At 38.1% G+C, this 22,334-nt stretch overlaps 1 protein-coding gene across 1 annotated transcript in view; it reads left to right on the top strand.

Moving 5' to 3' along the window:
- Positions 1-22,334, top strand: part of NEMF (nuclear export mediator factor) — a 1,922,187-nt gene that overhangs the window by 1,021,490 nt on the left and 878,363 nt on the right. Inside the window, exon 19 of the mRNA XM_044074284.1 lies at positions 17,727-17,839. Coding sequence (XP_043930219.1) covers positions 17,727-17,839 — 113 coding nt within the window. The remainder of the gene's footprint in view (positions 1-17,726; positions 17,840-22,334) is intronic.

Genomic DNA, 22,334 nt, shown 5'->3' with positions numbered 1-22,334 from the left:
GTCCTGCTCACTGTTGTCTGCCTATCTGGGAACTGCCCCTGGTCTAAGAGTAAGTGTGAACCTTGCATGGAGGTGAGATGGGGGAGGTTCCATTTGCCTAGGTAGGAGATGGTTAGAGCAGCCAGCTAGGCTAGGGAAAAAAGCTGCAGTGAACTGCATGAGATAAAAAAAAATGTTCAACAACTCTTGTAAGTAAATTGCAATGACATTGGAATTGTGGGATATATCCACTTGGGTCCAGTGACATGCCTTTTGAAATCCTTGAGGTAATAGCATTACAAAACGGCTGCAATTTAACTGGTAAATGTTCATTCATTATGAAGCAAATTTTTCAGGTACCAACTGTGTAAAATGTTTGATAATTAGAAATATAGTAACTGCAATATGCAAACTATCCACTCAACTGAATATCAGTATACCAGGCATATCTTCTCAATTCTTTTTCTCACTTTCAAAAACAGAACTGGTAAAGTTTACATAAATCCTAATTCTGTAATGACCACTTCAGCCGTATCATAATGCGAGTTGAAAATATGAAACAACTCATCGAGAGCAGTAAAAGACACCAAACTAACATTTAGACATACCGTTGACTAAATGGGATTGAGATAAGGTGCTTTAGTTGGGGAGCGGATGACATGCATTGAATAGTAATAAATGTTTGCACGGCATGCATGAAATGCATATACACAAATAATACACCCTAAATATAAGATTTATGATTTTTAGATAATACATTTTAATTTAAATTAAATAAGGAACTATTACCGTAAAAATGAAAGTAGATTGTGGGTTAAAGGGAATAGAGGTGTACTGCAGCTGATTTCCACAACAGCCTTTCACAATTTTTAATCAGATTATTACATACCACTAACATCTAACAACTTATATGCATTGATTAATTGGGAAGAGCAAGGATCCATATGGACCAAAAGTGATGGAGACTTCCTCAGCAACACAGGAAAAGCAAGGTAACAGCTCTGAATTACTACTCTTCCAAAGTAAACAGTGTAATCAGAGAAAGCAGACTATACATAGCTGATTTGTTTATTAATAACAAACTGTCATGACACAGCAAATTCATTATGTCAGGACTGTACTTCCTCAAAGAATGGTTTGGTTTTCCCTGTCTACATTGCAGAAATAAGCAGCAAAAAGTAGAGAGAGAGAGAGAGAGAGAGACCAACGCGTTAACACCAGATTTTCTCCAACAAATACTGCAAAACGTTAATCCGCAACACACGCACACAAGCGCCTGATTCATTTATGAACAAGAGGCAAGGTTAGTCCAAGCCAGTTACCACTGAAGCTCAGTATGTTAAACTAGTTACTAAGAAATGAGTTCAGTAACAGTAACACACACCTGTGTAACGTAACCAGGGCTCTAAACAAAATTTTTAGAACACTTGTGAAATATTTGAAAGCACCTGTAAAATGCAGTGTTAACTGCAATTCATCTGTGCATACTCAGAGATGCTATATAAGCAAGGTGTTGTTCTTATCTTTCCTGTTTTCGTGATCCCACAGTTCCTGCACACACTTGACTACAGAATTACATGCAGCGACACACAACCTTCTTCAGTTACAGTAGATTCAAGCGGGAATACGTTGGCGCCTTCACATAGGACAGACTTCAGAGTTTGCGCGATTGTGAAAGTGCCTAAGGCGGGATTTTTTTTACGAACTTTCCACCATTGCTAATTTTTCCCTGTGTACCCCTAACCGACCCAGCACGTACCCCTGGGGGCACGCGTACCCCGGGTTGGGAATCATTGGCTTAAAAGATGAAAGTAAAAGACATTGCATTATACCTTTAAGTAAATAGTAATATGCAAAGGGAATTGTTAAACCTTATATAATTGAATTTGCTACTATAAAAAATGGGCCAGCATGGGGAAATCTGCCCTTTTCCCCACTATAGTGCGATCCCAGAGTTGGTATATTTAGTTAGGGGGTGTGGGGGGCTGGAGATAGTGCGGTGTATTTTTCATTGCGTGTTGGTTAAATGATTACTTACAGTGGGAAAGGTTTCGGCAATTTGTTCGTTCGGTAAACTGAAGTTTCAGTGATCTTGTCTCAGTGATGTCGTCTTCGGGTAAGTGTTTTTTCATTTATTTGAAGTAGACCTGTATATATATATATATATATATATATATATATATATATATATGTGTGTGTGTGTGTGTGTATATGTGTGTATATGTATATATATATATATATATATATATATATATATATATATATATATATATAAATAAAATATGGGTTTGAAACATGTTTGAGGTATAACTGGGCAGCAGCAGTATCTGCACAGAAGAAAGGCCTGGCAGTCTGCTTGTCATATTTATTTTTATATCATTGTTTCTGGTTTCTGTCTATTTTTTTTTTTTATTTGTCTTTTTTATTTTCTGGAAATATGTTGCTGTTTTAGGAAGATATAGCAGTCTTCAGCAAAGCTCCCTGCATTATAAATTAACTTATTCACATGTTAATGAATATGTCTTTGTAGTTCATAATATATTAGATATAGGTGACATACATATACTATACTTGTGAAACAGCCTTTCATGATTTATGCAGTGCTAAGATAGTTGAGTACCACAATGCTAACTCTGCCTTTCTGGTAATTTTAGGCTTGCTGTGGGTAATTTTTTTGGCAGCCCTGTCTAACATTCATTCACAGCTTTATAGATTTTGTAAGCTTAGGATCATCATAACTTTTTGGACTTATTTTACAGTTACTATGTTTATAGAGACTTTTGTGAATATGGAACTACAGATCATACCTCTCAACCTCTTAGCACAAGAAATCTCGACAAAGCCCAACAAAATAGGGGGGACAAAAGGCCAAAACTAGGGACATATTCTATATATAGCTCTTATAAACTTGAAAAGTTTCTAGAGTAACGGTTTATTTTAACATACATTTTCTGAAGGATTTGAAGCATGAAACTCAAATGTATGTCATTATTTAGTGACTTCGGTCCTCAGATCATCCCAGTGATTTGCCAGAAAACCACAAATTTTATGAGGTACAGACAAAAATATGGACAGTTGAGATGTGTACTACAGACTTCTATTTTATTCTTGAACTTACACATGCATGTGTTAAAAATGTGTGTGTGTGCACACATGTATAAATATATATGAACTGGTAGTCCTGAATTTTACTTATTTCATCAGAAGATTGATGCAGTTTAAGCATATTACTATTTTTGTAATACATTTTAAACTTTCTATATTAGGTAACATCTTTCTGGGTTTTAGTTTGGAATAAATAACATTCTTTACTGTATCAGCCTTGTGTTTAGCTAACTTTTTTCTATAGCTCATAGCTACAAAGAACTTTTCTTTTATCTTTAGAGTTGTTTTGAAATAGATAACTATAATTTTTACTCTACTGTTACTTATATTGTAAAAAAAATGTGAAAAATTGGTATAAAAATAGAACTCAAAATGCCTTTCAGCAATTTAGACATCTTAGAAACCTTACAAAACTCCATGTCAAACAGGATAAGCAAACATATACTATACCATCCTACAAGACAAGCATATAAACAACCCAAAACTTTTTTAGTCATCACTAAATAAACTACTCCACCCTGGAAAGATCACCAGCCTCACTCCAAAAACAGACAGTACAGCAGACTGTATATCCCCATGCAGTTTAATTCCTATATAATGCTATTAATAGTATCTCGTTTAGACAGTAACACATCTCCTCTCCTCACTCTACCACTGTCCATTCAAAACCACCCACAGCTCTTCAGTTTTAGTCCAGCACCTACCTCGCTCATAAGGAAGTTGCTCCTTAAACTGAAAACTACTTCTGTAGCTGTAGGCCAACTACCATCAGACTATCTAAAAATGACTGCAGCAGTCATAGCCTTCCCTGTGTCCATACTAATTAATAGGTCAATAGCAGAAAAATATGTTCCATCACTGTGAAAAAAAATCCAACATTATCCACTTTACAAAGGGGGCACATCTGTAGAGTTTAATAGCTATAGACCATTAGCAATTTTCTCCCCCTGTCCAAAATACTAGGGAAATGCATCCATATATAGCTAATGCAATAACTAACCTGTTTCTGAGAACAGGTTATTTGAGGTTAGGTATTGCATCCATATTCAGCTAATGCAATACCGAACCTCAAATAACCTGATCTCAGAAACGCAACATGGCTTTAGGCCCCAGCACATGACTGCTGCTCTACTACATTTTTCCAATATAATAAATCAACATGGTCTGTGTCCACCATGTTTAGACTTATCAAAGGCATTTAGTACAGTCTTGTACAAGCAACTGCTTGTTTGACTTGCCTCAATAGGACTTTCACAATAGTCCTTGTTGTGGTTCCTTATTTACCTGTCTGGAAGGCAACAAGCCATTAAATGACAACAAACCTTCTTGGCCTTTCAACCAGTTACTACAGGTGTCCCTCAGGACTTTCTCCTGGGTCCTCTACTGTTTAATATATTTATTAATGAGCTCCACACCTCCACTCACCATGCTAGTTTAGTTCAGTATGCAGATGAAGCCACACATATTAATGTTGAGTCAACAATAAATAAGCTCCAAGACATTACCCAAAAATCTGTCTCTTCTGTAGAAACCTGGTTCAAAGAATCAATCCTCCTACTCATCCCCAAGAAAACCAAGTTAATGCTTTTCATCTCAAAAAGCTGCCAAAATCAAAAGTAATCTTTACTATAAAGTCAGCAAGTAATACTGTCATTGAAACTGTAACTCAAAGTAAACATGTAGGTGTTGTAATAAATGCCAATGTTAAATATGACCACCATATACAGAAAACCATTAAATCGATACACCAGGAACTAGGCACCCTTTATAGGTCAGTGGATTTCTTACAGGTACTGCAAGAAAAACTCTAGCCAACACTGCCGACTCTGTTATAAGCATCATATTCTAACAAACTTAATGCTGAAAAAAAGAAACTTGCTTCCTGCTACAGTAAAATAGCTACATTTGCCACCAGTCTGCCTTATAGGAACCCACCATTGGGCAATTAAACTAGCTTGAACTGCACAACTGTCTAACATATTCACAACTAACTGCAGCACACAAACTCATTCATCATCCAGAAAAATGCCCTGCACTATAAAATGTATTACTGCCCTACTGTCCAGCAAGGGACCTTCGTTCTAGTAACAAACTCTTATTACTTACAAATAAGTCAAATAATGTTGCAGACGATTCACTCTACTCCCAATACATTGCTAAACTCTGGAATAGTATCCCCACACAAGTAAAACTTCCCAACAAACTCATTCATTTTAGACCACTGCTTAAACAACATTTTAACCAACCCTGGTCTTGTACATGCTCATCACAAGGCTAAAGGTTTGTGTTCACTGTACAATATACTCTCCTTAAACATAATATTGTCAACCTCTCACTGAAATGGCAAACATGTTTATACAAAATTGCTGCCTGCACAGTCCACTAAGTTGCATGTGTGCTTTCTGTTTAGTAACTTCCACCTCTGTAAAATTTTAGAATGTATAAATGTAACTACTTTTGTGTATAAATATAAGTAGAAATGCAGCTACACTGTGACTGAAACTTAGTATAATGCAATGTAAGTAAATGGAGCTTTTCTCCCAAGTACTCTGCTGAAAATGACACCATTGATAAACATATAAATAGAAAATACTGTACTGTTTTGGTATTTTCTATTTATATGTTTATTTATCCGTGGTGCCTTAATTTAGTGTCCACAAGTTGTTTTCGATGTTGTGATTTAGTTAATTTAGTATTATTTAAATGCATTGCTAAAGTGCAAACTTTTGAAAGATTCTGAGAGAATGCTGAGATTAGCTTTTAACATTTTGCATTTTCATTTAGTAAGACTTTTGTATAAGGGCAATTTATGCCTTTGTACATCTATGTTGTTTTAATTTTCAATCAGATATTTAATTGAATGTTTTTCCCACCCATGTAGGTTTATAAGGGTGAAACAATGGGTGTTAGTTCTGATGAAGTCCTATTATTTGCGTGGATGAAAGCACTTAACTTCTACTAAAATTTATTTTAAAGTATTATATTAAATCTTGTCTTCTATACCTCCTTGCAGCTGTCTTCTAAAGGTGGAAAATTTGCCAAATTCGTGTTTTGTTTGTTGTACCCTATTACATTTCTTAACCCAATCAAAAGGTATAGGAAAAATGTGTTTTTTTTTAACTTCATTTTGTCTGACATATGTTATGGCATTTTTTACTTAGTTTTTCAGATCATCATTTCCTGAATCTCCATTCTTCTGTTAGGTCTCCCATCTGTTTTTCTAACTACATTCCTTGTATTTGGGAATATGATTAAATGTTTGCAATAAATATGTAGATCTAAGTTACATTGCCCTGTAATAATCTTTTACATTCAACAGCCCCTTTTCTCCACATTCAGTTAGGAGCATTAATTTCTCTCACCCAATTGCATTTCTGTTTTCGTCTCAAATTAATTCTTTTAGCTATTTTTTTTTTCTATTGCTATCCAAGTGCCTTCCAGGGGATGATAAAAATATGTCTGGCTTGTATAAAGTACTTGAGGAACCAAGTAAGTTTTGATGATTTGTGTCTTGGTATCAAGATCCATCTAGATTGTTTTATACTTTCTCACTGTATTTATTTGTTTTTTTAATGTTGTTCCAAGATCGTTGATGAACTTCATCATTTTGTCTTCTTAACCGTACACCCAGGTATTTCATCCTACTTTGTCCCTACAGAAATAGATATGTCTGTAGTAAATTGAATGTCAAGACATAATTTATGGCTATGACTTTTGTTTTTGCTTCATTTATTTTATATCCAGTAAGTTATATAACTTTCAAAGATTTTTCCTAAATCATGTTTTTTGTCTGAAATCTAAAGAATGTAGGGCTGTTGTTTCTATAGCTATCCCCAACTGATAGCATTTAAATCCAAAGTTTCTAATGTCTACTGCCAATGGTCCCAGATAGAGAACAAATAGGAGTGGTGAGCGCAGGCAACTCTTCCTATTCACTGTTGTAAGGGCAATTGCATGTGATATACTACTGCCACATTTTATTTTCACTTTAGTTACTTTGTATACACTAAATAATAGATCTATCCACTCACCAGGAAAGTTAAATGCTTCCATCATTATCCTCAGAAAGTCCTAGCTTACTCTGTCAAAAACCTTTTTCAGCATCTAGGCCAATTAATTTTAGTCTTCTTGCTCTTCTCCATATCTGATTGCAGAATCATAGTCTTGTTTATTTTATCAAATGGTTTTCTACTTCTGTAAACCACACTGGTCAAGACTGGTAAAAATGTTGATTACCTTTTCACTGATATAGTCATAAAGATCTTACAGTTGTGTTTTAAAATTGATATTGGCCTGTAGGGGCTTTAATCTGTTCTATCTTTCCCTTCCTGTGGCAGAATCGCCAATATTGCCTTATACTATGAACCTAGTATTTCTCCCCCCTTGTAGAAATGTTATTGAATAGTTTGCATCAGATATTCACTACCCTTTCCTGCTGTATTGTCCATACCTCTACAGCTATATCATCCCTCCCTAGAGGTGTTGCCTGAGCTCTGACCCTTTGTTGCATCTTGTAGTTTCTCCTTAGTAAACTGCTTCAGTTAAATTTTGATTATCAATATTACTTAATCTTGGCAAGTTTAGACCACTCAGATAAATTCTCATGTATTGAGTTTTGGAGTTAACTTCCAGATCAAGTTTGTACTGTTTAGCATAATACTTCTTTATAATTTGAGGCATTTTTATCTGAACTTTATTGTACTTCGCCATCTTTTGGTGAGCTTAACTTTGTGATCAATCTGTTACTTTTTGCTGCCCAAGTCTTTGTGCTACATTTCGCAGGTCTTGAGGGGTAATGTCAAAATACATTTGTATTAGTGCTTTAGTTCTGTGTTCCTTTATATTTTGTAGGCAACATCCCATTTTACTGTTGCAGTAGCTGCCAATATTGGTATCTCTAATTCTTCAGAGCCATTCCCTAATTTCTGATTCTGTAGTTCCTTTAGTCTTTTCGTCCCCTTTTAATATTGACTTGCACTTTCTCATAGGTTGGTACTTGCCTATCAGCCCTAGGGACCTATACAAGCCTAGCCATATCAATTACCTGGATATTTCTTCCCACAATATTTACTTCCCTGGACTCCTGTCTAGCAGAGCGACTGATGTGATCCCTGGGGTGAATTTCCTATCTCCCATCCAATTGTCAAGGTTCCTTTTGAGGAGGGCCAAGGAGGTGCTCTGCTTGACATGTATGGGCAGTCTATTCCAGAGTATGGGGAGTCTTTGAGTCAGGAACCTATCCCTCCAGCATGTTTTGTTCATTGTGATGACAAGGTTTAGTTCCCTGGAGCGTGTGGCTCTGAGGAATTTGGATTTCTTTAAGTGGAGCATGTCCAACAGCTTAGGGTTTGATATGGCCTTGTATGCTAAGCAGAGATCGCCTCTGAGTAGACGATATGCCACAGAGTATAGCTGGAGATTTTTTAGCCTGTCAGCATAGGGCACCTGCTTTAGGCCTGTGATTCTTTTAGTGAGGTATTTCTGCAGCCTTTTCAGCTGTTGCAGATGTCTTGAGAGGTACATAACAAACTGGGCGTCGTACTCTGTAATGGGCCTAATAAGGGATGAGTACAGTGGGACAATGACCTCCTTTTTTCTGGATGAAAAGCCCTTAGTGATGAGGTATGCCACATAGAAGGATTTCCTGACTGTTGTGGCGATGTGGTTATCAAAGGTGAGACCACTGTCCACCTGTGTCCCTAAGTCTCTCATCACACTTTTGATGTTTACTGTACTGCCACCTATGTGGTAATTCATGGGTACATGGTTTTTCCCAAAGGAGATAACTATACATTTCTTGGCATTAAGCTTGAGCCCATGACTCTGGCATCAAGCATCTGTTTCAGTAAGGCCCTTCTGTAGAATATCCACATCATTTGAAGATTCAGTGATGGCTCCCAGTTTGCAGTCATCTGCGAACTTTGTTAGCCAGAGTCCCTTAGTGTTGGCCTGTACTTCAGAGAAGTAGATGCCAAACAGGTGCGTTCTCAGGACTGAACCCTGAGGTACTCCACTTGTCATTTGTTTGGAGCTGGATTTGGAGTCAGCTACTTTTACAGTCTGGGTTCTGTCAGTAAGCCAGCTGGCATCCCATCAAGTGACGTAGGGATTTATGTCCAGCTTAGTAAGTTTATCTATGATTCCAGTGTGGGGGATGGCGTCGAAGGCATTGGCGAGGTCCAGATAGGCTGTGTGGACCACCTTACCCTTGTCCACAACTCTGGAGACTGATTCGAGGAAGTCAGTCAGGTTCAGGAGACAAGATCGGCCCTTCACGAACCCAAACTGGGTGGGGTCCAGTGTTTGAAGGCTGCCAATGTATTTGTTTATAAGTTCCATGATAATGCGTTCCTTGCCCTTGCAGATCAGGCTCGTCAGACTGATGGGATGGTAGTTTCCAAGATCCAAGGTGGATAACTGTAGCTGTGCACCACTCAGTGGGCACGAAGCCTGAGGTGAGGCTATGATTAAACATGCCAGTTCATTTTGTAGTTCATGTAGTACACAACCCGGGATGTCATCTGGTCCCATGGATGCTGTATTCTTAGCTTTGGAGAGTGTGGTTTCTACCTGTGTGGCCGTGATTAACAGAATTTGGCAATCTTTTGGTATTGAGATGGGCCTTTAGGGGGTGAGAGGGGGGTGAAGTTGGCACTAAATCGATCTGCCAGGATATTGGCAATATCCTTGGGATCAGTATATTTAATGCCATTCTTTTATAGCTCAGAGCAGATCTGAGCATTGCCATTTAGATTCTCTCCCCATATTTATTTTGCTTTTTCTTTGTTGCTTAAATCCATCCCAACTTCCATGCCTACCATGAAATTCTTTTTGGGGTCAGTTGAAATCACTGCTTAAAGCAAGCATCCTTTCTTAATAAAATAGGTGGGAATGATCCAGTGATTTTTGTTGTATATTCTTGGGTTACCTCTTAACATAATTTGTAAAGGGAGGGTGATTCAATACTGCAACAGAGTGTCACATTTTAATGTCCAAGAAACATGCTTCCTGGATGAGGTAAGACAGGTGTATATATATATATATATATATATATATATATATATATATATATATATATATATACATATATATATATATATATATATATATATGCATTTGTTGAACTGCATTGACTGGTACATGTAACCATATGAATCTGGTCACATATTTAAATAAAAAAATTGACCTTTATTTGCCCAAACTATCTGCCTTATTTCAAGTCTTTGTCTCCTTACCCCCCCCCCCCATTTAAATCATTTAATAAACTTATCACATTCCATTGTCCCATTAATAGTGTCACTCCCTGCTGGGATGCTGTTATTTCTGCCATCATTTGTTTTATGTCCTGCACAGTCATTTTAGGAGAATATACATGGACACTGTTATTTTATCACCTTGTCATATTCCTTTTTATAAAACAAACCTCCAGCTTTTTATTTTTCCTTTCTTCCTCAACATAGAATCCTGTTGGAGTTGCCACCCCCTCCCATTCTTTCTTTTTTCCTTCATGTAACTCTGCATAGTAGCCTGTTTTCTAGCGAGTTTTATAAACACATCATGTTCCTGATCTGTCAGATCTGTGTTTCCTGTAATACTATAATTTGAGCTCTAGCTTTTGTAATATAAACCAATACGTCTTACTTTTTTTTCTTCCATCCCATTTGCATTCCTTGAAATACAGTTTATCTCAGCAATTCTTCTCATTTAAATAAGCAGTCATGTTTACAGTTTTCACCACTAAATGACTTCTCAGTGTGCTAATTTCTTCCCTTGTTAATGGCCATTTAATTCATTTAAATGCAACATATTTACTGCTTTTTCTGTTGACTAGCATATCCACTAATTGAGTACAATACTCTCTTCTGTATGTACCTCACCAGACGCTTGCAGCAACTGGAGAGACCACAGAGGTTTCTTGTCAAGAAAATCCAGAGCTTCCAAAGCATGACATACATGGACAGACTGAAAGCTCTGTCACTGTACTCTGTATAATGTAGACTGTTGAGAGACTACCTTTGCCTGGCCTTGAGAGCAGTCTTGTACCCTGACCAAATTAAGTTGCTGCACATCTGAAAATCATATGAGTCAAAAATAACTCACTCCAGGGATCTCAACCCAGCCTGTGACATTAACAAAACATGCTGGAGAGATATATTTCTCCCAGTGATTACCACTCCTGTGGAATTAGCTCCCACTTCATGTGAAGCAGAGTTCCTCAGTGACCCTATTCATGTGCAACCATGACAACTGAATAAGTGACTGTAAATTCACTCTGGGGGGTTGCACCTATGTCCCTCATGGACAAGGGCAGTCAGTGCTGATCACAGAATCTCACTGCCAATAGTGACCATCTAAATATGGTACAATAACGTTACTCTGAGTTTTTGCAAGGCTACTCTTGTAAAGGCCCCAGGGCCATTAGCCTAGTAACCTCCTATACACCTATGCCATGCCATTAGTGTAGTTTCAAAACTTTCACTCCCCCCCTCCCTGCTTTCTCTTGGAGCCTGTCATTGGCTATATACAATGGGCAACAGCCACTTGATCTTTGATTTGCACCTTCACCAGAAATTATTGTCTTTGCTGTGCATCCAGGAGTCAGGCCTCCTTTGATACCACAGTACTTCAGGGCTTAGCCTTCTGAGTGGTTGACCTTTTGGCTGTTCTCTGGTTACATCTTCTCTGATGGATTTACTACTTAGAAGGCTTTACCAGGGATGGTCCTCAATGCTGGCTTTAACAGGTATGTTCTTACCAAATATATTGTGCTACAAGGAACCATTCCGTGGTGTGTCCAAAAGTCCTCCAAGGCTGTCTATCCAGCCTCAGCTGTTGAGCTTCTCTGAAAGTGAGGAAAGTAAATAATTTTACAATACTTTAACAGTGTAGGTGATAAATCATCATTAGTATTGATTTGCAGGAAATATATTTGCTCCGTGTTTGGGATGAACTGGTGAGCGTATACCTTGTTCATTATGTAATGTTTCTTCAAATGCTGATATGGGGGCCTCTTCAACATTAAATGCTGGAGCTTCTGAGAAGAAATGCTGAAGTGGTATGGAGAGAGGATTAACTTAGTCACAGATCCATGATGAATGATCCCCTTATAGATCAGCTGATAAAGTAAAAAAAATCAACCGTGATATGTTTTGGATAGTTTTCAACATTCACTACCACTGCCTATAACCTTCACTTGTAGTTTTGTAAATTTTACTCTTAATCCTGTTGTATCTTCAGTTACCTATTTCTGGTCATTGCTACATGAGCATTTTTTTTTCTTTGGTTGCATCCCCTGTGCTGACTGTGCATTTTCTAATAGCATGACAGCTACAAATTATTCTTGTTGGCTATCCATGTATATACATTGTAAAGAGAGTGCTTTCAAGTTATAATGATCTACCTTTTAACCATCCCCCATATAGGAAAAGAAATGTGGCATTTCACATGTGCACAAAAAGTTCCATGCATATACTGTTATTGCTTAATGTTTTTAGCAGTCCAATACTTACTCCGTGCCATGTCCCATCTACTCTCACACTGGCCAAAAGGAGATTGTTACAATAAGTTAGTTTAGTGATCTCCATATTAACTTTACTTCCTAAATGTAAATGTAACAACTAATTTTTTGAGCTTGTCTACGATGTGTGAGTGAGGTATTATATTGAATGCTTTGACCAGGTTGAGGTAGCCAGTATATACCATTTTTCCCTCATCCATAGTCTTGGTGATCTTCTCGAAGAAGTCCATCGGGTTGAGTAGGTATGACCTACCCTTAACAAAACCAGACTGGGTTGGATCCAATGGCTGTATACATAATTGTAAAACGTTTTTGTGAATGACTCTGCATAGACAGCAGTGTTCCCTGGGTTAGGAGGGACTTGAAATGTTGCCAGTATATCACCTAAAAGTAGGAAGTTTGCCTTGGAATAATTCTTAAAATTTCCTAGTTACCTGTGTTTTATTTTTATTTCAAATGAGACAGCTTTATGGTCCATCCTGACCAGTAAAGACATTACACTTGTGGGGGTGCAGTGGCCTCCCACGTTGATGAGGATTAAGCAAGGATGTTGCTGCCCCTACTGGGTGTGTAGACTAGCTGGTCCAGGGTGTTCATGTTCACAAAGTCCAGAAATCTTTGTGCCTCCAAGTTTGAAGTTGTGTATGATTCCCAGTTTATAGTGGGGTAGTTAAGTCATTCATGAGTATGACGTTGGGTTGAATGGAATGTGACTCAAGTTCTTTTAGGTAATTGATATGGATTTCTTGGGTCATAGATGGGACCTGTACCTTATAAGGGTATGGTGAGGGACTTTGTTTATGGTGAGTTGTACTTGGAGGAGCAGTAGTATTTCAGACCATTTGACATGCCTTAAGGTGAAACAACTTTTGATGCAAGTTGAGACACCGCCACCTTTTGTTCCTTTCTGTGCAGTAGCCAGTCTAAATGTGTGAACAGGTGCAGACCATCCTGGGTGAACCATCATGGTCCGTCAACCATATCCTCCCAGGCCCACAAATATTGTACCCCTTAGAATGACAACAAAAGCTAAGCCAATTATTAACATCAGTAATTTTTTGTTCATATTGTGGCATCATCCTTGGAAAAGGTAGAATGCTGCTCATTGCTAGGTTCATACTGACTTGGGACATGTAGTCCAAGAAGATACATCTCTGGTCCTTTACTCCTACATGGACTATGACTTGGTTATACTGGTACTTGTGTTTCTCTGACCTTGAGTGCATGTGTGATCTGGTAGATCGTGGCCCCTGATAAGCAGCTAACTGTAATCCTTCCCTTTCTTAGCCTGGTGAGTGGGACATTGGTGTACCTCACAATCCTATGCCCAAAATGTTAAATTGTGTGATGGTATGCCATATGGGGTTAGGCATAGAGAGACTGTGAGTTGAGTCTGTCTTGGTGGGTGTTGCTTTGATGATGTGTTTTTGAGGTTGCTGAGGATACTTATTGTAATTACTGCATCCCAGAGACTGCTGAGGTTTTTGTTTGGGTAGATTCATTTTAAAAGCCTCAGTTTGTGTAAGTCTGTGTTTGTCCTGTAGTATATGTGGCAGGTATTGTGTAGTGTTATGTGTTTCTAACAACCTGTTTGATATTTGTAGTGGCTGTATTGCGAGAGCTTTGCCTCCAGAGACCATGTGCCAGTACCTCTGTCACATATATTGTATCTGATTGTTTGAGTATTAGTTGGTTTTCAAAAAAAACATGAGATAATTTCTGCATTGTCTCAGGTTGCTTATTTCTACAAAGCTGACCACAGAAACATAAGGAAAGTGCAGACTCATGGTTCTAGGTAAAAATGTAACAGGTTAGAGGAGGAGTGGTAGCAAGGGATTCTAAGCTCCCCATTTGTAACCATTGAGAGGGGAAACATATTTGATAGGGTGCTAGCTGGAAAGAATTACAGTCCTAGTCCATTCTCATGGAGCAATACCCTTTTCATGCAAACAGTGCCTCTCTGCTCCTTCTCTCTCACCAGGAGCAAAGCAGTAACATAAATCCCAAGCTGGCCCCTAAGAAGCAAAGTTCTGGCTTTCCAGTGAATGGTAATCTCTAGGGAGTTTAGGATATAATGTCCCTCTGCTCCTTCCCTCACCAGGAGTAAAACAGAAGCACTGATCCCAAGTTGATTCCTAAAATGCAGTTCCCTGGTTCCCCATTAATTGGTGATAGTATCAGATATTACATATTTTGAAAATAAGCTGGAAAGAAAGGATTAATACTGAATATTGCAGTGTCCATTTACTGAGTGGGGTGATATGCAACAGAGGCTAACACAGGCTTTAACAGTCTAAGGAAAGGGCCTTCCCCGTTTGATCTTTCAGTTCCCAGTAGAATGAGTAGATGGGCTAAGATGGAGAGGAGCTTCTTAAGCTAAATTTACAGCAGAGGCAGACAACTGTGAAGCTACCAAGTCTAAATACTACACAGGACCTGGGCAGGTGAGTGGGGAAAATTCTTCAAGCCTACAGATGTCTCAAAACAGGAAATAAAAGAAGTAAATTAAATGAATAAACATAATAGGCATGCAGAAGGCAGCTGTAAATGACTGTAACATTAAGTGCAGACACCGGCAAAGAAACCAGTCACTTTGCTGCCTTTAAAACTTCATCAGAGAGCCAAACACTGAGTGCTTGTGAACACAGCCCAATTCTTATTAGAAGATCAGGCCAAGCTAAGCTCTTGTGTTTTAAATACGAGTCAAGGCAGCAAAATAACCAAAGAAAAAGAAAAAGAAGTGAAGTCTGAAGCCCAGGTATTGAAAGTTTCCTTAGTTCAGGAGTATATCAAGGTTTTACGTAGATATACTCAAATCACAGGCTACCCAATACACAGGCCTACAGGTTTCTCAAAACAGGAAATAAAATCAATGAATAAAATGCATAAACAGAACAGCAATGCAAAAGACAACTTAAAATGGATATAAAATTAATTGCAGACACAAAGAAAGAAGCAGTATTAGTGGTGCAAACAGGTAGCTCATTTGCCTTTGGTGCAGTGATTGTGGGTTCTATTCCCACACCAAGTAAATGAATTGCTAACACTGCACTGCAGCATAAGGGGCAGGTGCTGCATACTGACTTTGCTGTTGTTTGGATGGGATGTTAAATAGAGGCCCTGTCTACTTGGGTTGGTGGTAGCTGAGGTGGGTGCAAAAAATTCCATGGTACCTTTTGAAAAGAGTAGGGGAAATTGGCCAATGCTCTGGACAAATTTCCTTAATAGTATAAACACCACCTCTGAAAAAAGACCACTCACCTAGTGAGACTAACCCCCAGTCAACAAGGATAAGTAAATGAAATAAATAAAATTAAAAAAAAAAAGAAAATTACTGCCTGGCTTTTCTGATTTTAAAACTCCCAGCAAAGAGTCGAACACTGAGTGCTTGCATCTCAGTGTTTGGTGTTTTTTTGTCTTTTGGGGATTCTATGATGACTTCTTGTTTGCGATTGTCTACAGACTTGGTCAGCCAGAGGATCTTGATTTTGGCCTTGACTTCAGAGATGGAGATGCCAATGCCAAAAATTAGTGGCCCCTGCACTGAGACTTTTGGAACCCCATTAGTGATTGGCCTTTTTGTAGAGCTAAACTCCTAATCCTAACTTCTTGAGGCCCATCTTTGAGCTACCTGGATGCCCTATGGGTGACGTAGGGAATTACGCCCAATTTTATGAGTTTGTCTATAATGCTTGTGTGAGGTGTTGTGTTGAATGTTTTGGCCTGGTCAAGGTAGGTAGTATGCATCATTTTGCCCTTATTCATTGCTTTGGTGACCGTCTCAAAGAAGTTTTGCAGGCTGAATAAGCATTACCTGCCCTTGACAAAACCAAACTTTGTTGGATCCAGTGTCTGGAGGTTCTTTGTGTCATTGTTTTGTTTCATGTTAATTCTTTTATGGTTTTGCATATGAGACTAGTCAGACTTATGGCTTTAAATTTACCATGTCTTCACAAGGATGACAGTTCAGTCCATCATTTACTTGTCAGAAAGCCTGTCAGAAGTCTGCAGTTAAGTAGTGATTCTAGTGGTCCTGATTGGTCTTGTTTCTTGCTATTAAGGAGGCATCCTAGAATATTACTGGGTAAGCTTCACTCATCTGGGATAACCAGCTTAATGTTTCCATTAGACAAGAGTAATCCAAAGTTGTAATCTTCATCTGTGTTACTGTAGTACAGGGTTGATATTATAGACTGCTTCATCACTTGTGGGCCAATTATTCTGTGCGTGCATACCAATATGTCTAACTATCTAACTTCCTTAATGTTAATGTTATCATACTTCCACATACGCTTTCTCATGTATAACCTTTCTTACACAATTCTCAGCTTCTTTCTTCTCCTTCATCTCACCACATCTGCACAATCATTTTATATCTTTTATGTTCGGAATTCCATTCAGTACTTCAATCCTTTTCCTGCTGTAAACATTTCAGTGTAAAACAGTGTTCCATTACCTAAGCTCATAGTGTAGTAGAAGATTTGTTTTGTAGTGAAATACTTAAGACTAGTTAATTCTGTCCTTATGTAATAAGTCTAATATCCTAATGCGTAACCTTGCACTTCATAGTCCTCCAACACTTCTGTTACTTCACTGTTATTGTATCAATTTTGTATTGTTGTCTTCTTAATGTAAATTATGTATAACCCACTTTTAATATTGTATTTTGTTTTTATCTTGTTTTGAACCCCAGGCTGAGTCTGAGAAATAATCCACTTGGATCAGCCTTCTACCCTGGTCAACAAGTATGGAAATAAAGTATATCAGTGATATTCTTGTAAGGTCTCCATTTCAGAACCAACCCCAACCCCGGACTTTAGATCTTGTAACATACTAGCACACCTTCCTGCTGTAACCATTAAAAAACAATGTTTAAATATTTAGCAGTTAAATGCCAAGCTGTTTGAAAGTCTGTCATTTTCTTTATCCTTCCTTTCTCCTAACTTTATACTGTTTTCAATGCTGGGGTATTCTGTGTTAAACTACATGTCTGTATATAAGAGAATCAGATAGCAAAACAGGTTGAAAAGTAACCAACTGAGATGATTTTGTGGTAGAAAACAAGTTTGTGCTTTCATTTTTTAGAGCGTAATGTTTTCAACATGAAGTGTTGTTCCTTTTGTAGGTGAGCCACTGCCACCTCGCAGTCTGACAGAGGCTGGCACAATGGCACTGTGTTACAGTGCTGCATGGGATGCCCGCATTGTTACTAGTGCTTGGTGGGTCTACCATCATCAGGTATGACAGTTTTCTTCAATAAAATAATGTACATATTTATGGCTGTAAAGTAACATGAAACAGAAGTGTGGTTGACTTTTTAAGTTTACTTGATATTATTGCATGTTTTTTTAAGTTTGCTACAGATTGGTACAAGATTTTCCATTTTGATATTTTAAAATAGTGCTGCAGAAATTATTTATAGCATTAAACAGTTAGTCTTCCTCTTGAAATTTTAAGGTAGAATGTAATTTATAGCTCTGTTATGTGACTAGTCCCCCCTCTGTACTTTAACGTATATACTAGTACCAGTACAGTTTTGTTAAACAAAGTTATTCTTTTTCTTTGGGAGTTGTTTGTTTATTTAATTATTTAATTAATTAATGTATTTATTAACTAACTAGGGTAGAGCACTGATCTGAGTGGGCTATTTACACTCTTAGCCTGGGTGTATGAGTGCAAAGAGGAGATTACAACAAATTAAATTTCCAAAACAGGCAACTAAGTGAGACAGGAACAGTGCAATTCAAATAGTGCTTATGCACAATCAAATGAGTTACAGACTGGCTTATGTAAAGTAAGACCATTCATGCGATCCCTAGCACCATAGTAAATAGGAATCCCAAGTTTAAAGAATAATTCTGTCAATATAATTTGTCCCATTTACTAATGCTTATATTGTATGGTGGAGCAGCAAAGACGTTATTAATACTTGTTTAAAGGGCACTTATGGCACAACACTAAAACAGCCCATTTGAATGCAGAAAAAAACTTTTGGTGCGGTTTGCTTGGAATTCATGAGCAGAGCAATGTTATCATTTGCATTCCCAAACAGAATACTACAATAAATATAGATAATTTATGATTGTTTAGAGGCAAAACTAAAGATGGAAGGTTCTCTTCCTGACAGGCTGAGTTTGAATAGAGTGACCAGGCAGAGATGTCCACTTTTTCTTCTATTATGTACAATATACTTGGAACCTCTAGCAAAAAAGATAAGGGAGGTGCAAATCCAAAGATGTAGTGGTTGCACTAATCAAAAACTAGCTCTGTTGGAGGTTGATATTATCTTGTATTTGACAAATTCTGAACATTATGTTAGGATGCTGAGAGATATTTTAACACATTTTCAAGTATTTTTGAAATATAAAAATAAAAGAAGAATGTGAAAAGATGAAGTATTTAGGTGTATTGAATAAAAAGGATCCTATTGCAATGATTAACAGTATGTGGAAAGAAACAAAGCAGAAGATTTTTAACAAAGTAAGAGATTGGAAATTAATGGCCATGGATTTATATAATAAGTTACAGTTAGTGAAAATGGTTTTAGTTGCTTTGATCCTACTTGTTAGGCCAAGCATACCTTTATCTACAAGAAGAAACATTTTGGGTGGCAATGATCAGAGTAGAAGGAATTTGTTTGGGAATGGAGTGGGAGAAATTGATTTTTTCATGTAAAACAAAATGGATTAGGATTACCTGACCTGAATGGTTATTTTAAATCTAAAAAACAAGTACAAAAGTACAGTCTGATGAAGCGGTGAGAGCACACCGTGAAAGTCCTTACTCTTTTTTTGTGTGCATTAAAGTTTATTGTTTTACCTTCAGCTGTGTTAGCTTCGGTACTTTTTTGTTTTTCTTAGTAGTTACTTGTTACTGTACCAATCTATTTTTATTCTCGACATACTTTTTACACTTATGGCTGTTGTGTCATCTGTCTGTGGAAGGTTCCTGCAGCTGGTATAGTAAGTGCTACACATACCTTAGCATTCACCAGTCTAGTAAGTCCAAACATGTCTCCCGAGCCAATCTGTGGGCAGTACATGTCAAGCTGATGCCTGTAATATCTCTTTCCACTCAAAAATAGCCAGTTGGTTAGCTGGTGGAAGGTGATGCCATTTTCTCTTCTGCTGTCTGCTTCCAAGTCACTGTAATGGAATATTGTTGCTTGTTGCAACTTTGCAAATTCCCATGTGCTTTTTGCTGTTATAGTGAGGCACATCTTATTATGCTACACACCTGCTGATCTCTACATCTGTGAATTCTGACGTTCTTTAGAGATTCTTGTTTGCATCTCATTATACTCTCATTAGGCTGTGCACCTTCATTTACATGTCATTATCCAGTCAGTTGCCTGTTACCACACTGTTTCCTCATTGCTCAGTAGGGCTAGCTTCTTCTTCTTCTTCTTCTTCTTTCGGCTTTTTCCCGGTTAGGGGTCGCCACAGCAGATCACCTGTCCGCTCATGATTGGCAGTGGAGTTTTACAGTGTCGAGTTGCCAGCCCGGCGCCCAACCTTCCACAGAAGGCGCACACACTCACACCTAGGGTCAATTTAGAGTGTCCAATCCACCTACAGCATGTCTTTGGGACGTGGGAGGAAACCGGAGCACCCGGAGGAAACCCACGCGATCACAGGGAGGACATGCAGACTCCACACAGAAGGCACCCCAGCCGAGAATCGAACCGGAGAACCTCTTGCTGTGAGGCAGCAATGCTAACCACTGCACCACAGCTAGCAAGTACTATAAATCACATATGCCTGCGTATGACCGCTTCCTGTGCAGCAGCATGCTGCATATTATGCAAGGTGACTATGAAAGTTGGCCATAGTTTGCTGAACTGCATTTGAAGCTTATCTTTGATTATTAATGTTGCAGTTTTTACTTGATTATTGTGATTTTCCATTGAGGTTTTGTTACAGTTATACTACTTCAGCTTAAAAAAAAAAAAGATTCATCAGGAAAAGCTACAATGCTGTTGAATGGTACGTGTCTCTAATTTGACATAACTGCTGATGTATTACTTCATCTTAAGTTATGTAGTGTCCAGGGGAGGAAGGATGTAGTAGAAAGTTGCCAGAGTTGGTAAGTTATGTGTTTGGTATACTCTGGGAGGTGTGGGAAGGTTAATAAATGAAATAAAATAAAAAAAACTAAAAAAAAAAAAATTAGATTATTCTCTCACTAGTTTACTTTGCAACCTGGTCTCTGGCTGTGGTTGTAGTAGATGTGGTGCTCTGGTGCACCAGTTACATCATTATTGCAGCAAATCAACATTATGTAATTTCATCCTTTTTTTAACAGTACCATGGTACTGAAGAAGTGGTCATTAAAGGTCAGCAAGGAAAATTAAGCCTGTTAACATTACTAAACTGTTGCTGAATTTAATCATTCCATTGTACAGTGTGAACCACTGTACAAATAACTGTTGCAGTACATGGAGTACACTGATTATACTCTGAAATTAGGGAAAAAAGACAGCCTTTGTTATGCATCCTTCTGACTTCAAAGTGGTGCATAACAAGTATTGTTATATACTCTTCAGAGATGTCTCATTCTAGAGCATCCATTGCATCTTCCACAGAACAGCAGCTGAAAAAGGTAACAGCTTTAATTCTGTAAAACACTTGCAGTGCCACACAAAAAGCAGAAGTGTTCAGCAGCTTTTAATGCTAGCCTATCACATATGTACTTAGCTTCTGACTGTTATGTGTGTCACAGTGCTAGGTGTATTATTAGTAGTACATCATACCCATGGATGGCAAGCTTCACCTCTGGAGCTTCTCTTCACACCTCTGTCAAGGTAAATTTCTTGACATCCACATCTCGAACAAATAACAAGTTGGCTATAGTCAGAAACTAGGCCATAATCCTCTGTTATTTTAAGAGCTGTGATTGTATGTGTTGTGTGCAAGTTTTCTCTACTACAAGTTCTTGACTACCCAGACATTTCCTGCCAGTAGAGGGAGTGAAGGCTGTAACTTTTTAAGGAGTTTCCATGTCAGTGTAAGACTCTGAAGGAGCTCCTTCCTTGCTGCCCATCATTATTTCACACTAACCCATTAGTTCAGTAGGCTAGAATTCACTCTTCTGCATTTAAGATATATTTCTTAACAAAGTGCCTTCAGCTGAATGTATTTTGTTTCGTCATAGTCTATGAAAAATCCTATTCAGATCCCACGTGTGTATGCTTGTCCTGGGTACTCAAGGCAAGAATGTGAACTGTGTCATCTTGATGTAATGACTAGTTTTGGTATTTGGAACATAGAAGCCCTACTACCCTTTGGTGTAAGATCCTTTGGGAGGCCTTAGAGGGATGATAAATAGCACAACTTTCTATTATCCTTCCTTGATTGTCATCAACAGCATTGCTAGCATTGGGATTTTTCATAGTACAAAGGCCTCCGTGTAGATGTTTAGGTGAGTAAGGGGAAACTCTGTACATCATTGGACCTTGCCACCATCATCCCTCATGGTTGTATCACATTCCATAGAAAGTCCACCTCTGCCCTTCCTTTGGAGAGAGCAGCAGGGAAGCCTTCCTTTGCGTGCATGAAGATTGCCTAAAACTTTACATTTTTTTTCAGGCTTTATGCTTGATGGCCATCAAGCCCCCACCGTGATTATGCCCATTTGTTCCCCATCAGTGGGATGAGAGTAGGTCATGGCATGGCCATCATCCAGTTAGCCAAGAGGAATTTTCTGTTTTCTGGTCCTAATTTTTTTCTTGGTT

Source organism: Protopterus annectens, chromosome 6.part0 (genome assembly GCF_019279795.1).
Source record: "Protopterus annectens isolate FY-2018-M chromosome 6.part0, PAN1.0, whole genome shotgun sequence".
Classification (NCBI taxonomy): Eukaryota; Metazoa; Chordata; order Ceratodontiformes; family Protopteridae; genus Protopterus; species Protopterus annectens.
Note: the sequence above shows the minus strand (reverse complement) of the source record. Positions and strands in the feature narration are given on the sequence as shown.